This window comes from Panthera pardus, unplaced genomic scaffold, assembly GCF_024362965.1.
Source record: "Panthera pardus isolate Hobbes unplaced genomic scaffold, ASM2436296v1 HiC_scaffold_18, whole genome shotgun sequence".
In the NCBI taxonomy this organism is placed as follows: Eukaryota; Metazoa; Chordata; class Mammalia; order Carnivora; family Felidae; genus Panthera; species Panthera pardus.
Window position 1 is genome coordinate 26,319,031 of NW_026526743.1, and position 20,097 is coordinate 26,339,127.

At 44.4% G+C, this 20,097-nt stretch overlaps 1 protein-coding gene across 1 annotated transcript in view; it reads right to left on the bottom strand.

The window, feature by feature from the left end:
- Positions 1-20,097, bottom strand: part of LOC109270976 (ATP-binding cassette sub-family C member 12) — a 180,974-nt gene that overhangs the window by 20,873 nt on the left and 140,004 nt on the right. Inside the window, exons 13-20 of the mRNA XM_019456023.2 lie at positions 12,003-12,075; positions 10,086-10,289; positions 6,524-6,658; positions 6,340-6,415; positions 6,185-6,256; positions 3,264-3,353; positions 2,458-2,561; positions 310-507 (exon numbers count right to left, since the gene is read on the bottom strand). Of these exons, the coding sequence (XP_019311568.2) occupies positions 310-507; positions 2,458-2,561; positions 3,264-3,353; positions 6,185-6,256; positions 6,340-6,415; positions 6,524-6,658; positions 10,086-10,289; positions 12,003-12,075 (952 nt within the window). The remainder of the gene's footprint in view (positions 1-309; positions 508-2,457; positions 2,562-3,263; positions 3,354-6,184; positions 6,257-6,339; positions 6,416-6,523; positions 6,659-10,085; positions 10,290-12,002; positions 12,076-20,097) is intronic.

The following is a 20,097-nucleotide window of genomic DNA, read 5'->3' on the forward strand; positions in this document are numbered from 1 at the left end:
CTTTGGAGCTAGAGATGTCCTGTTGGCCTGTACATGTCTGTTCCAATGCAGTGCTCTCAGGAAAACCTTCCTGACCACATTTGCCTCCACCCCTAGTTTAGCCTGAGGGCTCATGACACATTCCCTCAGTCCCTGGAGTTGCCTTCACCATTGATAGTACATATTAGGAAGCTTCCCAGACATCACTGTAAGCATCTTGAGCATCATGTCTGTCCCCAGAGCCCAGCTCAGTACCTGATGTATCATAGGTGCTCAATAAAAGCTATTGACTGAAAAACTGGATTCGTTTGCAGGCCCTGAGAGCAGTACCTTGTCAAACACTTGGTCGTGTAATGAACAGGATGCCATCAGTGTGGTCTTGGTGAAGGTGAAGCCTTTGATGATACTAAACATCAGTACAGACACCATACTCCCTGCGTATACCCACTGGTACACATGCTGCCCAGTGTCTGCCAGGACTGCGCCAATCTCACATGCACTCTTGTTGCCCTGGGGTCCACAGGTCATCTTTGGAGAAAAACAGAAGAAGCACCAAGAATTGGTAAACTGTCAGGAAAATGGGAATTTCCCAGAGGATCCTTCCAGAGAGAAGAAATTAAAAAGGGGTACATAATTGCTAAGAAATCAGGTCACTTCCCTCTGAGGGCCTCGGAACTTTGCATGGGTCCTCCTGTTGGGTGGTCAGCCCCCAAGGGGTACCTGATTTATAAGTCTCAGCACAGTCAGTGGGAAAAGCAAAACAGACAAACCAGGCAGGCACAGCAGACAGATAGTTTCTGTCCCAGAAGCTAGCTACACCTCAGGAGACAAGAGGTGATATTGGGCCAGGAAGATTACAGAAGCACAGGAACTCTGGATGCCAAGAGGCTAGCTGAACAGCCCTCAGGCAGCCCATACAAGACAGGGTATCAGGAACCTGCCTGGCAGAAGCCACCAGACCTTTAGGGATTTGTGGGGGGTCTCTCTGTAGGGTGGACCAGCTCCACAACCCCCTCCCTTTCCTTTCCTTAAGGGGCACCTTGGAAGGCATTGGTCCACTGCCCTGAAGTCTCTGGTGGGGAGGAGGGAGACTGGTGAACCACAGGACTCTAGGAAAATTCAAGAAGACCACATGCAGCTCCATCCTGCTGGGGGTGGGGGGCGTAGAACACACATTTTTGCTAACATTTCTGGGGAGAAGCCATCTCTTCCTCCCTAGAAACTGGCAGTTCCATTTTTCTCTGAGCCATGTGCTGAAAGTCAAGACTGTCTTTGGGGAGCAAACAAGCATCTTTCTTCTAAATGCCATTTTGCTGATTACAGCAATAGCGGAAATGTAAACCAGAGGTGACAGCTGATGGATGAACACCCATAAAAGCAAAAGCATCCCTAGGGAGCTAATTGATGAAAGGCCCAGCTTGAACTGAGGAGTCTTCACTATGCATCAGGTTGTGCCCACAGTGTCTGGGGGGGCCAGGCAAACACCTGGGTCTGCCATCACTGCTGCATGCTCAATTAGCCAATGGTGCTGGCTCACTGAGGAAGCACCACACCTAGGAGGAGGTTCCATCCAGACCAGAAACCTTGAGCTCTTCATGAGCCAGTGAGGATCTGGGGGAATATTCCAGAGATGGCTCTCTTCCTGCACAGTGCAGGGCACCCACTGGCTTCTCCCCTTGGGAATGACCCCAGGAAGCTGTGCCAACCTCCAGGAGAGCTGTAGTGACTTCTCCCCTGCCTATGTCTCCCCAAAGCCTTCTCACTTTGGTTGTCATAGCAACAGCACTATACCAAAATGTAAACTTGGAGGATGCACCCACAGCATTCCCAGGGGCTCCAGGAAAGCTTAGAAGCCATCGGCCAAAAGCTAGGAGAGTTTTTAGCAAGCTCCAGCAAGAGCAGACTTATCAGTCCTTCCCAGGTGGGGCTGCAGTCTAGAGAAGAGTCTTGGGTGGCAGATACCCAGTGTCTCAGAAAGATACACGGTGCTTCTGCAGCACAACCAGGGACTAAATCTGGCTTTTGCATATCCCATTCCTGTAGAGGGACTTTGGAGAGCAGAAAGAGAAGGAACACTCAGACACCCACAGTGTCAACAATAAGATGCCAGTATATGTTCAGAGGCAGGAAGGTTAAAGTCCATGTTAGGTTTCCCTGGGCCCCTCCAGGGCCTCCTGAGAGGTGCCTCACAGTGGAGGCTGCAAGACTGACTCTGTCCTACACAGGCATGACTCCACAGACATGCTGAGTTTGCCTGGCACAACCACAATCTTCTTAGCTAATCCTTTAAAATCTGAAGGTGGCACAGAGAAATCCAGATGCCCTGCTTGTCTTGAAAAATCAAAGGGGATTTCAGGACTTGAATTGTGTAGGCAGCTGATCTCAACTTCATGGAAAGGGGCAGTGGCAGGCTCATTGTGTGTGTTCCTACTATCCATCAACTGACTCAACATTCCCCAAGGCCAAAGGGAAACTCACCTGTGAGCCCTTGTCTAGCCAGAGACCCAGCCACCAATTGCTGAAGACAGAGCTACCGATCATCAGGAGGAAGAGGGACACCACAAAGAGAGAGAGAAGGTACCCTACAAGAGGAGGGGAGAGGTCCAGAGAGTTACAGAGGAGGAGTCTGCTGTGGGTCCAACCCTGATGGGAAATTCAAAGCTTGCAGGAACAGGGTCCCCGCCCCTGGGAACCACCTTCCAGGCTACTACCACAAGTCTGGGTGTTGAGACCCTGAACCCCAATGGGGACATGTGTTCTACCTGGTTGGAAAATGGGTCCAAATTGCCAATATATTGACAAAAACCACCAAATGCACCTTAATAGAAGCAACTTGATATTCTTCAAACAAACAAACAAATAAAAAAACCGTCTTGCTGGGGAGAGACAAGAAATAAAAGTTTAAGGTATTTGCACACTGAGATGGGAATCTTTCACCGAAGGCAGGCTATGAGCGGATGGCTGCTGTACTCGGTCATGAGGCAGCGAGGTGCGGAAGAACCATGGCTGGTTCATGCTGCTGTTCATTCAGTTTCAATAAATAGCATCTGGCAGCTTTAATGGAGATAAAGGGTGATTCCATTTAAAAGGCTGTATTATCAGACTTCAGATTTTTAGGCCCGGGGAGGAGGAGATGGGGGGAAGTGGGGAATAAAAGCATTGACAAATGGGTCCAGCATAAAAGGAGTAATTGTCAAGGAAATTATAAAATGTGAACCCAACAGTTTGAGGACGGATTTTTTTAATGCAAATTAAATCAAGAAACCCGTTGTTTTATATCAAACCTCCAGAAGCCTTAATGTACGTGTGATACGTTTTCCAGGTCACGGTTCCTTCCTGAGGGGATTCAGTCTGGACGAGCTGGTGCAGAGGAACTACAGAGACAGACACAAGTCCTGTGTCATCTGCTGGTAGGGCAGGAGCCCAGAGGAGCAGGCACACCTCTCCTGCATACCCCACACCACCATCAGAAGGGGCGGCAGTTCCACCCCCTCCTTCCATTTATCCTATGCTTTGAAATTCCCAACACACTTTTTCTCGTGTTATTTTCTCATCACAGCCCTGTAAGACAAGTGGCTTTCAATCTTTCAAGAAATGTTTATTAAGCACCTACTATGTGCTCAGCCTTGGGATATGGATTGCTGTGGTCTAGTTCTCCAGAAGCTGTTTCTAAGAAGAGGGTATGAGTGCATGCAGCTTATTCAGGAGCTTGAGGGAGTAGGAAAGGGAAGGAAAGGCAGCAACAAAAAGGCATCTCACCAAGGGATCACCAAGCCAGAGATCCCTGTGGACAACTGGAGCTTAATCTCATGTAGAGAAATGTCAGAGCCAGTGTGGAGCAGGCTTTTCACCTGACCAGAGGGATCTGGGATATTTCTACACTCCCATTGGCCACTGGATGAGGGCTCCTCCCTGCAGGGGAGTTAATTTGCCAGCACTTCTAGCTTGACCTGAGGCTGGCAGTTTCCAGAGAGAGCCCCTGGGCAAAGGAATACAGCTGGGAGTCAGGCTACATGCGCTGAAGTGCTAAAGGCACCCACAGCAGTTACTGCAGGGTGACCAGGAACCAGGTGGCTCTTGTCTTCTCAAAGCTCACGCCTCAAAGAAGAAACCCAGGGCATCTCCTTGGTCAGCCACTGCATGGGCTCCTGATTCCATCCAAGTGGCTGCCCCAAGTCCTCTCCACTTTCCAAAGGGAAAGGAAAATGACCATCAAATTCTCATGGAAACCACATCCAGAGGTATAGGGATGTTTGGCTAAACATCCAGCAGTCAGAACCGAGTACTCATCCCATTCTTCTTCTTCATAGAGAAGCATGAAAATGCCAGCTCCAAAGCAGAATCCTACACCATACGTAGCTTTTATAAACAGAGATAAATAGAGCTAGACCCGAGGCTGCCCCTGCACACAGACCCACTGCATCTTGTTCTGAGAGGGATAGCTGTCACACCTCAAATGTGCCTCCATGAATAAAGCTACTATTGTACCCTCTGCCTGGGAACCTTTGTGCTTCTTTGAAATGTTCAGCCTGACTTTCGTTGTGTTTCTCCCCGGGCCTGTAAAATGAGATGCCCAGGTGGGTTGGCAGAGCATAACGAACAGCATCCTGGAGCACAAAAGGAACTGGTCAAATCCCCTTGCAGCCTGCCAGCCCAGCCTGGAATGTTGCTGATTCTCTGTTCACCTTGCTGTGCTTTAAAAAATGCCCTGATGCCAGGCATGCTGGGCACTGCCACCTTTAACTGGCTCCTTTCCTATAACTTTCAGAGCATTTCACATGTTCGATTTCCCCTCCAGAGAAGGGGGATGAGAAAGAAAAGAGGAACAGGATTTACTCTGGTCACAGGAGCTCACATCCTGGGCAGCCTGGAGCTTTCCTGAGAAGGCACGAAAGAGATGGCAAGTACCTCACGAAAGAGATGGCAAGTACCTCACTTCAGCCTTGGCAGCCTCCAGAGCGATAAAAATATGCTGTCTTTCCAAACATGCATGCATTTGTCACAAGCACCATTAATGGTGCCAAATTTCAATTCAAAGACTCACATTTTTTTTCACATTTTAACATCTCTGAAATCAGGATGTGCCTTCCATTCTGTAGTATGCCATATCGTCTAATTGGCAAAGATTTTTCTTTCTAAGTGGTACATAAAATGATGGTGATCTTAAAATGGATGGTATCTTAAACTTGATTAAATACACTGAGGGGTTTTTTTCCAGCTACACATTATTGAGGAACAGAGCTCTAACTTGGAAAGCCACCTCATTATGGGCACTTTGAGGAAAGAAGTGGTGGATCTAGACCCCTGTCTGCTTGGTGCCCAGCCCTGGGCAGCGCACCCGGTAGATGCTCAACAAGTGTTGAATGGATGCAGGGTGGGGATGAGAAGAGGCAGCCTGACGATACCCTCACCATGCTTATCTCCCACATCTCTCCTCTCTTCCTTCCCAGAATTCCATCCTGCCCTCAACTCCAAATCCCCCCAGCCCCCACCTTCTTATGACAGTGACCCCGGAAAACTCTGGGGACCAGTCCCCAGGTTTTCCCCTCTGTAAGGCCCTCCCTGACTTGTTATGTCCACCCCAAATCCCCATTACCCTGAGTCCAGTTCCTCTGATTATCCCCTTTCCTGTGACCCCCACCAGACCATAAGGTCTTGAGACAAGGGGCATATTTTTGTCCACACAGACTAACATGGTGCCCAGCACAGAGAAGAATACTTAGTCCTAATCTTTTCACGGCTGCAAAATCCTTTCTCAACGCTTCCCATAAAGAGTGTGAAACAGCTCCTATGTGTGTTTTGCCTTTAATCAATCTATGTGCTGTGCTTTGACCTTTCTAACTAATAACAGTAATAACTACTCTTGAGGGTTACTGTATGTCAGGCACTGGGCTAATCATTTTATCTGCAGTTTCTCATGTAATCTTTGTAAGAACCAGGAGTTGGTAGTATTATTTTCCCATTCTATGGATTAAGAAACTAAGGTTCAGAGTGGCCAAGTGTCTTGCACAAACTCATAAAACTAGTAATTGGTTGAGTCAGAGTTTGGACTCAGGCAGTTGAACCCCTAGGCTCACATGATGGTAAACTGTATAATCCTAGCTGCCCAAAAGGACATACACTGTGCCCACATTTCTCTATCAAGAATGGTGGATGCTCACCCAATATTTACGACTATGTAACTGAGGGAACGAATAGCAAATACCTTTTATGTCTACAAATTCTGAGTCCGTTTCAGGTTCTTTTTCTTCATCTTTCCCATCTCCTGGATCCAAAACTAGGGTGAGAAATAAAGAGAGATCTGTGTCTGCTCATGAGCCACGGGCAATAAGAGAAGAGCGTTTCGAACTCAGATTGTACCAGCATCTCCATCTCTCTCAGTGGGGCTCTCCTTAAGGGCTTCCACCATGGCTGTATTGTAAATGTGCTCAGGATCCTGGAGACAAAATGACATACCTTCTGAAAGCTAAATGACAGGACTTCTCCCAGGCTGGAGACTGCAAAGGAGGGACCCCATCTCTTGCACCCCAGTACAAAGAGTTACCTTGAATTGCAACCCTCGGAGGTTGTGAATCAGCTTTGCATAGCACCCTCTCTCCTCCATTAACTCCTTGTGGGTTCCCTTTTCACAAATCTCTCCATCTTCTAACAAAATGACTTCATCACAAGACTCCAAGAACTGCAGAGATATTAAAGTGACCTATAGTGAACTTCTGCCTGGTAAGAGAAGAGTGTGGTGCCAAACTCCCATCCAGTGGTGTTCCAAGTTCCTCTAGTGCAGAGGTTATCAACCTTGGCACTATTGGCACTGAGGGCCAGATGATTCTTTGTTGTTGGGGCAAAACGGGGGGGCTGTCTTGTGCATAGTAAGATATTTAGCAGCCTCCCTGCTCTCTAACCCACTAGATGCCAATAGCACCCCCATCCCAGTTGTGACAAGCAAAAATGTTTCCAGATATTGACAAATGCCCTCTAAATGGCAAAATGACCCCCAGTTGAGAAGCACTGATCTAGTGAACACTGGTGTCACAAGTACAAAGGGAGCCTCTGGTTGTCACTATGATGCACATTGACTCTTCCTTTCCTACTGTTCCCTAAATGAGCTGCCTTGCTAAGAAATCAGATCAGGAGCAGGGGAAATTGGAATATAAAATTGACAAGTTACTGCAAGACGAAGTTTGGTGGAAAGGGGAAATGTGACCCCAGCAACAGCCTTACTCTGCTGCTATAAAGTTACAAGCCCACCTCATCATCCTCATCTAGCCCACGAGAAGCAGAACATGGAGCAGTTCCCGGCCACCAAGCCATACCCCCTGGCCTCAGGAATTTACACCAGATTTATCTGTACAATAAAAATATAAATACATTTAATATGGCATCCCACATTTTTTGCCCAAAGCACTTCTATTTTCCTGGTTTGAGTTCCCTTCATTTGCATATCACTCTTGAAATCAAAGAGTTCTGCTAAAAGGGGTTTCCTCCCATTTGGAGTGAGGGTCAGGTCAATCCATCTAAGATCAGAAAGTCCCTCATACAGGGGCAAGATGCTATGAGATTTAAGACAGTTTTGCCCAAAGAAGCCTTTGCAATACAGGCCAGAAGTCTTTCCCTGTACCCAGGGTCTACCCATGGTCAAATCAGCTTTTCATGTACTTGATTAGAAGCTTGAGAGAAGTGGCTACATTTGGTCATTGCTCTCCCCATTGGGTGTTGGGGAAATGGGGAAGGTGCTCAAAAGGCCAAATGACAGCCATTCTGACAGCTTGCACAGCTCCAGCCTTTCTGCCTCCCTTGGACTAATGACTCAGCTTCTTGTCCACTTTCCCAGACAGCCAAAGCAGGAACAGACAGGCTTTTAATGTCCAGTTGAGACTCTCTCTGAGAGGTTCTTTTTCCTGAAAATAACATCTAGCCTTTATACAGCATCTTCTTACCTTTCAAAGCCTGATCTTGTTTTGTCTCTTATCTCTCAATCTCCCACAAGCCAGTAAGGAAGTGGCAGCTTTGTTACCAGTCCATTCTCCAGATATGGAAATTGAGACATTGGTATGGGGCCTGCAACAGCCCCAAAGCCTTTTCTACCTGTGAGGGCCCACATTGCAGCCAAGGGAGCTCCTGGTGAAGGTCCTCTGGCTAGTGAGCACCCTCCCTCCCCAGTTCACACCAGTGAGATCCTGCATGATTTGAGCAGCTTTGTTCTGCAAACTCACAAAATCTGACCCTGGGTTAGATTTCAGTGGCAACCGCAGCTCTTATTTCATTTGTTTCCTCAAGTAGAAGAACAATTGTCCAGCCCAAGCCCTGGGAAGCGTCCAGATTGGCTATGGGCCCAAAAGTAAAAGCAGCAGAGAAATGTTCTAGAAAACCCAGGGGCTCTGGTTCAGGGGCTCTGAGCCCCCTCTTCCCTAACAATGGACAGCTGGACTGAGACTCCAGTGCCATCTTGTGGATGCTTGCATTTTTCAACACTCAAAAAGTGAGGGACAATGACCTTGGAGAAAGGTAGACTCTTTGAGGAGACTAAGGCCTGGGGAAAAGATATTTCTTGCCTGGGGTCATGCTATTAGTCATCAAGGTTCAAAGACTCCAACAGTCTGATGTGATGACTCCCCAGTCAGAACTCCTACAAGGACAGCCATGGCCCACATTTGTCAGGGGCCACAAGTCCCCCTCCAGATACCCAGAACCCCTCAGGAAGACAGCCCTCCCCACTACAGGTGGTCTCCAAGAATTGGACCTTCACAGTGCAGAGCTGTGGTTACAACATTTAGTGCCCTGGCTGGGTGAGACCCCATTTCCACTGGCCTCATGGGGGTCCAGAAGAAATCCAACCTTCTCCTCCACTCTGATGACTGGCCAGCTGAGGAACTTGTCTGTACCAGCTCCACTGGATGCTTCCCAGAGGTGATCGAGCCCACTCAGAGGGAACCCAAAATTCAGATGCTTGGAGTTTATTCTGAGAACTCCAATCCTCAGCAAAGAGGCTGGAAGCAGAGCTACAGCAATGGGAAGAAACAGTTTTCCTAGGTCTTTAAAAAATTTCCCTCTTCTCAAGCTGGCCCTTCTAGACACTGATAGAAGATCTTAGAAAATTTGGCCAGAACATCCTGTAGCCATGGAAACCTCATTTGCCTCCCCCTTCCCTAGGTTGACTTACCCATGCAAAGGCCATGAGGTCTGCTTCTTACCCCCAGACCAGGCCCCTGTTGAACATTTTCCCCATAGGTGGTAGGAGAGGAAAGAACAGGATTTCTGCTCCAACAGTCCTCTCAATGTAGGTCACTCCTGTGGGATCTCTCCTCCAGCAGGAGATGTACACATGTATATACACACAGATATACACGAACATACCACACACCTCTAGGGGCTCACTGTGGAGAGGAAGAGTCAGGGGGAAATCTGGTTTGTCTCAGAGTGGAGGGGAGTTTTGGATTCCTTTGATTCATCAAGACATTCATAACCCTCGATGAAGTTGACATTGTGAGAACTTTCCCCAACCTGCCAAGCCATTCAAGGCAAGCTCAGTAACCCCTCAGCAAGATTCATGTTCCTAAGCCTGAGAGAGTGGCTCTGAGCAAGGAGAAGAGTCTTGCCTTAGCCCGAAAGTCCTGGTCTCCAGCCTTTCCCCCTGGTTAGTGATACCAGGGACATCTGGGCCCCCTATCCCACTCCCAGGACCTCCTGGCCTCTGGCCCACCCAGCCCTTGCTGGAGGAAGGGTGAGTCTGAATTGTTTCCACCTGGCTTTCCATCTCCCTACCATCAGTAGTCCAGAGCTGGAAGAGGTGCCCTATGTCCACCCCATATATAGGGGTCCACTGCTCCTGGAGAATCTACCTTCTAGTAAAGAAAGGTCTCAGCCCCACTGAATCCAAAGTTAGGACCAATAGGAGCCATGCACAGAGAGGATCAGGCAGGGCTATATGAAAGATGGGATGGCTTGGGAGAATCATGAATGTAACCTACACACCTTGCTCCCTCCCTGACCCTGTCCAGGTGAAGACAACCTCGGATGGGAGAGGCAGGTTTAGGTAGAAGAGAAGACTCTGTGAGCATTAGGTGCCACACCCATCCTATGGCCTCATGGATCCTGCCAGTCCCAGTCACCTGCAGCTGGTGGGTCACCAGAACGATGGTCTTCCCGCTGAGCGTCTTCTTGATGCACTTCTCAAAGACATACTTCCCCACGTGGGCATCCACTGCTGACAGGGGGTCATCCAGCAAGTAGATTTCATGGTTCGAGTAGACAGCACGGGCCAGACTGATCCTCTGCCTCTGTCCCCCAGAGAGGTTGAGGCCCCGCTCCCCAATCTGTAGACAGGAGCAATACTACTGCCCATCTCTAGGCTCCAACCCCACCCTGCAGTCCTCAGGGAGCAAGAACTTCTTGAAGCTTCGCAAGACTCTTCTGATCATTACTATGTCCCAGCTCATCCACCCCTTATAAGGACCCTGGACTGCATCATATGCCTTGGGAAGTAGAATATTTGCTTCTGCAGAAAGCCTGGTGGACGGTGGCAACTAGGGGAAAAACTCATTCCAATGTTGAGTGGGGGGGACCTAGCTTACAACAGCCCCATTCCGGTGCATATACCATAGGGAGGGGCTATGTCTTGACCACTAACACCAAAGGGAACTGTTGAGCAGAAAGATCTGGAAGAGTGGACAGGTGAACAGGAGGGAGAAGAGGTTGGGAGCAGATGGACAAGGGGGGTCTCTATTTGCTTGCTTGTGGATCAACTCCCAACCCCCACTAGGATTTCTAAGCTCTACAAAGGCAGAAGGCATGTCTACCTTGTTCATCACTATATCTGTAAGGCCTGGCACCACACCTGACCCAGAGCAGGCACTCATTGAGTATTTGTAGAAGAGATGAAAAGGTAGATAGCCTACTATAGGTTATTCTGTCCAACTGACCCCAAAGTGAACCCCCATTATATTCAGCCAGGCATTGGGTTGGGCACTGGGGAAAGACATATGAAGCTGGACCAAAAAAGTCTCCCATCTACTGTGAGCTCACATATTAGCAGAAAGTGGAGGCCTGGTCAGTTACACACATAATAATGGTGCAAAGCAGGATTTAACAAATGCCAACTGAGAAGCATAAGCCAAGTATTCTGGGGCAAATTACATCAGTCCACAAGATTCAAGAAAGGGAAGTCTCCCCCTCCAGGGGGTGGATTTGGGGTTAGAACTCAAAGGGTGGTAACAATAGCAAAAACAGAGGTCTGAAAGCTGGAAGGCAAGTGCACACTTAGGTGGGCAGGTAGGGATGAGTAGAAGCAAACCCTGGGAAGGTGGGCCAGGACTGCAGCAAGAGAGGTCCTGAATGCCAGGCCAGGATGGCTGTGGTGACCATTTCCTTGACACAGGCACATTAAGGGCACCAGCAGAGAAAGGCAATGTGTTCCAAACTGGTCTTTCTTCAAGATGCTTTAGCTCTCTGGTATCCTTTAGGGGGTTGGCAAAGTGTGGAGACTAAGCAGAGGACACACTGGGATCGGGAGACAGGAAGATGGCACAGTGACTTCTCCCCACCCAAGTCACCCGAGTTGGCAGACTCCACCAAGGACCCAGGCAGCTCTTGGGACAAGCAGCTTGGAGTAATGTTTGGAGGGCAGAGAAAATGAGGCAAGAAGGGGCCCTTGAGACTCCAGCCACAATGCAGCACCCCTGGACCTCTGTCTTTAGAGGACAGAGCCAGCCCATGAGATAAGGAAGCAGCTTCCAACAGAAACATTTTCTAAGATAATAGGCAGACTGGGAATGGCCCCAGGAGTTACAATGCTGAACCCAACACAGGTGGAGTTGGTACCACATCCATTGTAATAATCCCCCAAGAATAAAACAAGATGGAGAATTCAGGATGGTAGAACCTGGCTGGTCCCACATTTCTTGGGACCTTTCTGTCCTCCAGGGCATCTAAATGTGGATGGAACTGGGGCCTGTCAGCCTCCCCCTTTCCACCTGGGCAGCCGTGCTGCCATGCCACTGCAGTGGAGCTGAGCTCCCAGCTCTGCTCACCTCAGTCAGGTCTCCATAAGGAAGGTTGCTCAGGTCCTTCTGGAGGGCACAGACACGAACCGTGTGCTGATACCTGTGGACAGAAATTTCAGTGTGATAACAAAAGACACAATTTCTTCCCTGGGTTGCCTGGAAAGGCATTGCTGGTGTCAATGGGGTAAGGCAGGGAGGTGGCCAGTTGCTTCATCTTTGATGTCCCAAGGACAGTTTCCCCTTGACTCATAGGCATCCCCACACTCTTTATGTGGAGTTGAGTCAGGGATGGCCCTTCCCCTCACAGGCTTCCTGCCTTGAGGGGAAGATGACATCAATGCACATGGAACCTCTGAAAAACAAAACTGGGGGCACCAACTGCTAGCACTGCTCTTGGGAGTCAGAGAAGGGAGTGACAAGTGTGGGCGAAGGTCACTGTGGGAGGCTTCCCAAAGGATACAAGACCGTGAATGGAAGAGATGTGTGTTGGTGGAGGGTATAATAGCAGGATGTTGGGGTGATTACTAATGATGATTCTGACATCTGCGCCAAGATGGTCCTCTATCCACCAGTAACTCCTACAAGGTTGGAGAAAGCAACCTTTCTCCACCTGAGACACTTTTGGACACTGGGCACAGAGAATGCTGCCTGAGGAGCAGAGAGGCCAAGCAGGAATAAGATCTCAGTTCCTTAGACCTCCCAGCCCTTTGGAATATCCTTCAGCATTGTGCACTTTCTAGCCCTGGTCCAGCCTGTAGGGACTCTAATGGGCAAGACCCTAGCCAACTCTCAGTAGCCATGATGCTCAGATCAGCCACTCATCCTGCAAAGGACAGGATCCCCCATCATGCTGGGGATCCCATGACCTACTGGGCATGACCCCAGTCCCTCTCCTTGGGGGACTGAGAGCAAGGGATCCAGGAAAGTCAATAAGTTAGTAGGCAGGAACTCAGAGATGTCCAGATCCCAAGCTATGAGAAAATTTCACACCCTCCTCCCTGGGTTTTCTCTGTACCTCATTCCCACTCAGACTGCCCCCACTCTAGATAGAATCTCTCCCAGGGAACCAGAGTACACCACATAGCTTCTTCAGGAACTGGTTCCTGCTCTGAATTCCCTGGAGTTCAAGCTCATGCCCTATCCAAGGAGCAGCCAGTTCCAGCCACTGGACCCTAGGTTTCTGTACCACTTGAAAGGCCTCCTGCCTCCACAAAGGTTAATTAGTTGACTAATTGATTTATTGGTTAATTGATATCATTACCATCATCACCATCATTGGGATCCTCTTTCTCAATGCATGACAATGGGAAAGTCTCACAACTCAGACTTTGCAAGACACACCTTCCCAATAAAGGTTACCAGCAAGAGAGTGAGCAGGCAGATCATGAGTAGTTACCCTTCAGCTGGCACACTGGCCCCTGGCAGCACTCAATACCCTGGAGCAGAAGCTGGGCATAGCCCTGAGCATCATGCCCACATGCCACCTTTAGGAGTGGTATACATGGTGGTTAATATCAGGGGCTTTGGCAAGGTAGTAATATTTACATTAGACAAAATAGACTTTAAAGCAAATACTGTAGTAAGAGACAAAGTATTACATAATGATAAATTATGTCAGAATTATAATGGCAAAATATTACATAATGATAAAGGGATCAATCTAACTAGAGGATATAACAATTGTAAATATCTATGTATCCAACATTGGAGCACCTAAATACATAAAGCAAATATTAATGAATATAAAGAGACAAATTGATGGTAATACAATAATAGTAGAAGACTTTAACATCCCATGTACATCAGTGGATAGACCATTCAGGCTGAAAATGAGTAAGAAAACAGTGTCTTTGAATGACACATTAAACCAGATGACCCTCAGAGATATATAAAGAACATTCTATCCAAAAACAACAGAATATACATTCTTTTTGAGTGCACATGAAACATTCTCCAGAATAGATCACATATTAGGCCACAAAACAAGCCTCAATAAATTTTAGAAGACTGAAATCATAGCACACATCTTTTCTAATTACAGCAGGTATAAAACTACCAATCACAAGAAAAAATTCTGGAAAAACACAAATCCGTGGAGTCTAAACAACATGATACTTAACAATCAATGGGTCAATGAAGCAATCAAAGAAGAAATAAAAAAAGCCATGGAGACGAATGAAAATGAAAACACAATGGTTCAAAATCCTTGGGACACAGCAAAAGCAGTTCTAACAGAGAAGTATATAGTGATACAGGCCTTCCTAAAAAGCAATAAAAAACTCAAATGATCTAAACTTATACTTAAAGGAATTAGAAAAAGAAGAACAAAGCCCAAGATGAGTAGAAGGAAGAAAATAATAAAGCTCAGAGGAGAAATAAATGATGTAAAGACTAAAACAAACCAGGAAAAAATATCAATTAAACCAAAAGCTGATTCTTTGAAGAGATAAACAAAATTGATAAACACTCATCAAGAAAAAGAAATGACCCAAATAATTAAAATCAGAAATGAAAGACGAGAAGTAAAAATGGACACCACAGAAATACAAAAGATTCTAAGAGAATACTATAAAAAATTATATGACAACAAATTGGGCAACCTAGAAGAAATGGATAAATTCCTAGAATTAATTACACAATCTTCCAAACCTGAATCAGGGAGAAATAGAAATTTTTGACAGACCAATTACTAGTAATAAAATTAAATCAGCAATAATATATTTTTTAAAAACTACCAAAACTTAAAGTCCAGGGCCACATGGATTCACAGGTGAATTCTACCAAATATTTAAAGAAGAGTTGATACCTATTCTCCTCAAATTATTCCAAAAAATAGAAGATGAAGGAAAGCTTCCAAATACATTCTATGAAGCTAGCATTACCCTGATACCAAGACCATACAAAGAACACAAAAAAGAGAGGGAGGGAAGGAAGGAGGGAGGTATGGAGGGGGAGAGACGGGGGAAGGAAGGAAGGAAGGAAGGAAGGAAGGAAGGAAGGAAGGAAGGAAGGAAGGAGAAAGAAAGAAAGAAAGAAAGAAGAAAGGCCAATATCCCTGATGAACATAGATGCAAAAATCCTCAAAATATTAGCAAACCCCATTTAACAATACATTAAAACGATCATTCACCACAATCAAGTGGGTTTTATTCTGGGGACAAAAGAATGGTTCATTATTTGCAAATCAATAAACATAATACACCACCTCAACAAAATGAAGGCTGAAAATCATATGATCATCTCAATAGATGCAGAAAAAGCATTTGACAAAATCCAGCATCCTTCAGATAAAAACTCCCAAAAAAAGTGGGTTTAGAGGAAATATATATCAACATAATAAAGGCCATATATGAAAAAGTCACACACCAAATATCATACTCAATGGTGAAAAACTGAGAGCTTTTGCTCTAAAATCAGGAACAAGACCAGGATATTTACTTTTGCCACTTTTATTTTACATGGTACTGGAAGTTCTAGCCATAGCAATCAAACAAGGAAAAGAAATAAGAGGCATTCATATTGGCAAAGAAGTTAAACTGTCACTATTTGCAGATGACATGAAACTATACCTGAGAAACTTAACAGGAGACCATGGGGGAGGGGAAGGAAACAAAAAAGTTAGAGAGGGAGGGAGACAAACCATAAGAGACTCTTAAAAACTGAGGGTTGATGGGGGCTGGGAGGGAAGGGAGGGTGGGTGATGGGTATTGAGGAGGGCACCTGTTGGGATGAGCACTGGGTGTTGTATGGAAACCAGTCTGACAATAAATTTTATATTTAAAAAAGAAACTATACATAGAAAATCCTAAAGACCCCACCAAAAAACTACAAGTAACAAATGAATTCCATAAAGTTACAGGATACAAAATTAATACCCAGAAATCAGTAGCATTTCTATAAGCTAATAATGAAGTAGCAGAAAGAGAAATTAAGAAAATAATTCCATTTACAATTGTATGAAAAAATAATAAACTACCTAAGAATAAACTTAACCAAGGAAATGAAAGTTCTGTACTCTGAAAATTATAAAATTCTGATGAAAGAAATTGAAGATGACACAAATAAATGGAAATATACACTGTGCTCATGGATTGGAAGAATTTGAAATGTCCACACTATCCAAACCAATCTAGAGATTCAATGCAATCCCTATCAAAATACCAATAGCATTTTTCACAGAACTAGAACAAATAATACTAAAATTTATATGGGACCACAAAAGACCCCAAGTAGCCAAAGCAACCTTGAGAAAGAAAAAAAAAAAGCTGGAGGTATCACAATTCCAGATTTTAAGACATAATACAAAGCTGTAGTAATCAAAACAGTATGGTATTGGCATAACAGTAGACACATAGATAGATCAAAGGAAGAAAATAGAGAGCCCAGAAATAAACACTTGCTTACATGGTCATTAATCAATGACAAAGGAGACAAGAATATTCAACAGGTAAAAGACTGTCTCTTCAATAAATGGTGCTGAATAAACTGGACAGCAACATGTAAAAGAATGAAACTGGACTTTATAACACCATACACAAAAATAAACTCCAAAAGGATTAAAGACCTAAACCTGAGACCTGAAACCATAAAAATCCTAGAAAAGAACACAGGCCATAATTTCTCTGACATTGGCTGTAGCAATATTTTTCTAGGTATGTCTCCTAAGGCAAGGGAAACAAAAGAAAAAATAAATTATTGGGACTCCATCAAAATAAAAGCCTTTTGCACAGTAAAGGAAACCATCAACAAAACAAAAAATGCAGCCTTCTGAATGGGAGAAAGTACTTGCAAATGATATACCCAATAAGGCATTGATATCCAAAATATATAAAAGAACTTCTACAACTCAACACCAAAAAGACCAATCTGATTTTAAAAAAGAGGCAAAGGACCTGAGTAGACATTTTTCCAGAAAAGACATACAGATGACCAAAAGACACATGAAAAGATGCTCAACATCATTATTCATCAGGCAAATCAAAACCACTGAGATATCACCTTAAACCTGTCAGAATGGCTAAAATCAAAAAGGCAAGAAGTAACAAGTGTTGGAAAGGATGTGAAGAAAAAGGAACCCTCATACACTGTTGTTCGGAATTTAAATTGGTACAGTCACTGTGAAAAATAATGTGGAGGCCTCTCAAACATTAAAGATAGAATTACCATGTGATCCAGGGATTCCACTACTGGGTATTTACCCATAGAAAACAAGTACACTAATTTGAAAGATATATGCACACCTATTTTTATTGCATCATTATTTAAAGTAGCCAAAATATCAAAGCAACATACGTATCCATTGATAGATGAATGGAAAAGGAAGATGTGATGGGTGTGATGGGTGTGTGTGTGTGTGTGATGAAATATTACACAGTCTTTAAAAAGGATGACATCATGCCATTTGCAACAACATGGATGGACCTAGAGGTCCATCCTCTAGGTTGGACCTCTAGGTCCATTAAATAAGTCAGACTGAGAAAGACAAACACCATATGATTTCACTCACATGTGCAATTAAAAAAAAAACACAAATGATTAGGTTTATTCCTAGGTATTTTATGGTTCTTGGTGCAATTGTAAATGGTGCAGTTTCTTTATTTCTCTTTCTGTTGCTTCATTACTGGTGTATAAAACTGCAACCGATTTATGTACATTGATTTTGTACCCTGTGACTTTGATGAATTAATGTATCAGTTCTAGCAGTCTTTTGGTGGAGTCTTTCGGATTTTCCATGTAGAGTATCATGTCGTCTGCGAAAAGTGAAAGTTTGACTTCTTTGCCAATTCTGACGCCTTTTATTTCATTGTGTTGTCTGATTGCTGATACTAGGACTTCCAACACTATGTTAAACAACAGTGCTGAGAGTGGACATCCCTGTCATGTTCCTGATCTCAGGAGAGAAGCTCTCAGTTTTTCCCCATTGAGGATTGTATTAGCTGTGAGCTTTTCATATATGGCTTTTATGATGTTTAAGTATGTTCTTTCTATCCCAACTTTCTTTAAGGTTTTTATTAAGAAAGGATGCTGTGTTTTGTCAAATGCTTTTTTTTAATTTAATTTTTTTTTAATTTACATCCAAATTAGTTAGCATATAGTGCAACAATGATTTCAGGAGTAGATTCCTTAGTGCCCCTTACCCATTTAGCGCATACCCCCTCCCACAACCCCTCCAGTAACCCTTGTTTTGTTCTCCATATTTATGAGTCTCTTCTGTTTTGCCCTCCTCCTTGTTTTTATATTATTTTTGTTTCCCTTCCCTTATGTTCATCTGTTATGTCAAATACTTTTTCTGCATCTATTGACAAGATCATATGGATCTTATCCTTTCTTTTATTAATGTGATGTATCACATTGATTGATTTGTGAATATTGAACAGCCCTGCAGCCCAGGAATGAATCCTACTTGATCATAGTGAATAATTCTTTTAATACACTGTTGAATTCGATTTGCTAGTATCTTGTTGAGAATTTTTGCATCCATGTTCATCAGTGATATTGGCCTGTAATTCTCCTTTTTTGTGGGCTCTCTGTCTGGTTTGGGATTCAAGGTAATGCTGGCTTCATAGAATAAGTCCAGAAGTTTTCCTTCCATTTCTATTTTTTTGGAACAGCTAGAGAAGGATAGGTATTAACTCTGCTTTAAATGTCTGGTAGAATTCCCCAGGGAAGCCATCTGGCCCAGGACTCTTATTTGTTGGGAGATTTTTAATAACTGATTCAATTTCTTCACTTCTTATGGGTCTGTTCAAATTTTCTATTTCTTCCCATTTGAGTTTTAAGTGTGTAGGTGTCTACGAATTTGTCCATTTCTTCCAGGTTGTCCAGTTTGTTAGCATATAATTTTTCATAGTATTATCTGAAAATTGCTTATATTTCTGAGGGATTGGTTGTGATAAATCCATTTTCATTCGTGATTTTATCTATTTGGGTCCTCTCTCTTTTCTTTTTGAGAAGTCTGGCTATGGGTTTACCAATTTTGTTTATTTTTTCACAAAACCAACTCTTAGTTTCATTGATTTGTTCTACTGGGGTTTTTTTATTCTATATTATTTATTTCCACTCTGATCTTTATGATTTCACTTCTTATTCTGGCTTTGGGATTTCTTTATTGTTTTGCTTCTAGTTCCTTTTTTTTCAATATATGAAGTTTATTGTCAAATTGGTTTCCATACAACACCCAGTGCTCATCCCAAAAGATGCCCTCCTCAATACCCATCACCCACCCTCCCTTGCCTCTCACCCCCCATCAACCCTCAGCTTGTTCTCAGTTTTTAAGAGTCTCTTATGCTTTGGCTCTCTTCCACTCTAACCTCTTTTTTTTTTTCCTTCCCCTCCCCCATGGGTTTCTGTTAAGTTTCTCAGGATCCACATATGAGTGAAACCATATGGTATCTGTCTTTCTCTGTATGGCTTATCTCACTTAGCATCACACTCTCCAGTTCCATCCATGTTGCTACAAAGGGCCATATTTCATTCTTTCTCATTGCCACGTAGTACTCCATTGTGTATATAAACCACAATTTCTTTATCCATTCATCAGTTGATGGACATTTAGGCTCTTTCCATCATTTGGCTATTGTTGAGAGTGCTGCTATAAACATTGGGGTACAAGTGACCCTATGCATCAGTACTCCTGTATCCCTTGGGTAAATTCCTAGCAGTGCTATTGCTGGATCATAGAGTAGGTCTATTTTTAATTTTTTGAGGAACCTCCACACTGTTTTCCAGAGCGGCTGCACCAATTTGCATTCCCACCAACAGTGCAAGAGGGTTCCCGTTTCTCCACATCCTCTCCAGCATCTATAGTCTCCTGATTTGTTCATTTTGGCCACTCTGACTGGCGTGAGGTGATATCTGAGTGTGGTTTTGATTTGTATTTCCCTGATGAGGAGCGATGTTGAGCATCTTTTCATGTGCCTGTTGGCCATCCGGATGTCATCTTCAGAGAAGTGTCTATTCATGTTTTCTGCCCATTTCTTCACTGGGTTATTTGTTTTTCGGGTGTGGAGTTTGGTGAGCTCTTTATAGATTTTGGATACTAGCCCTTTGTCCGATATGCCATTTGCAAATATCTTTTCCCATCCGTTGGTTGCCTTTTAGTTTTGTTGGTTGTTTCCCTTAC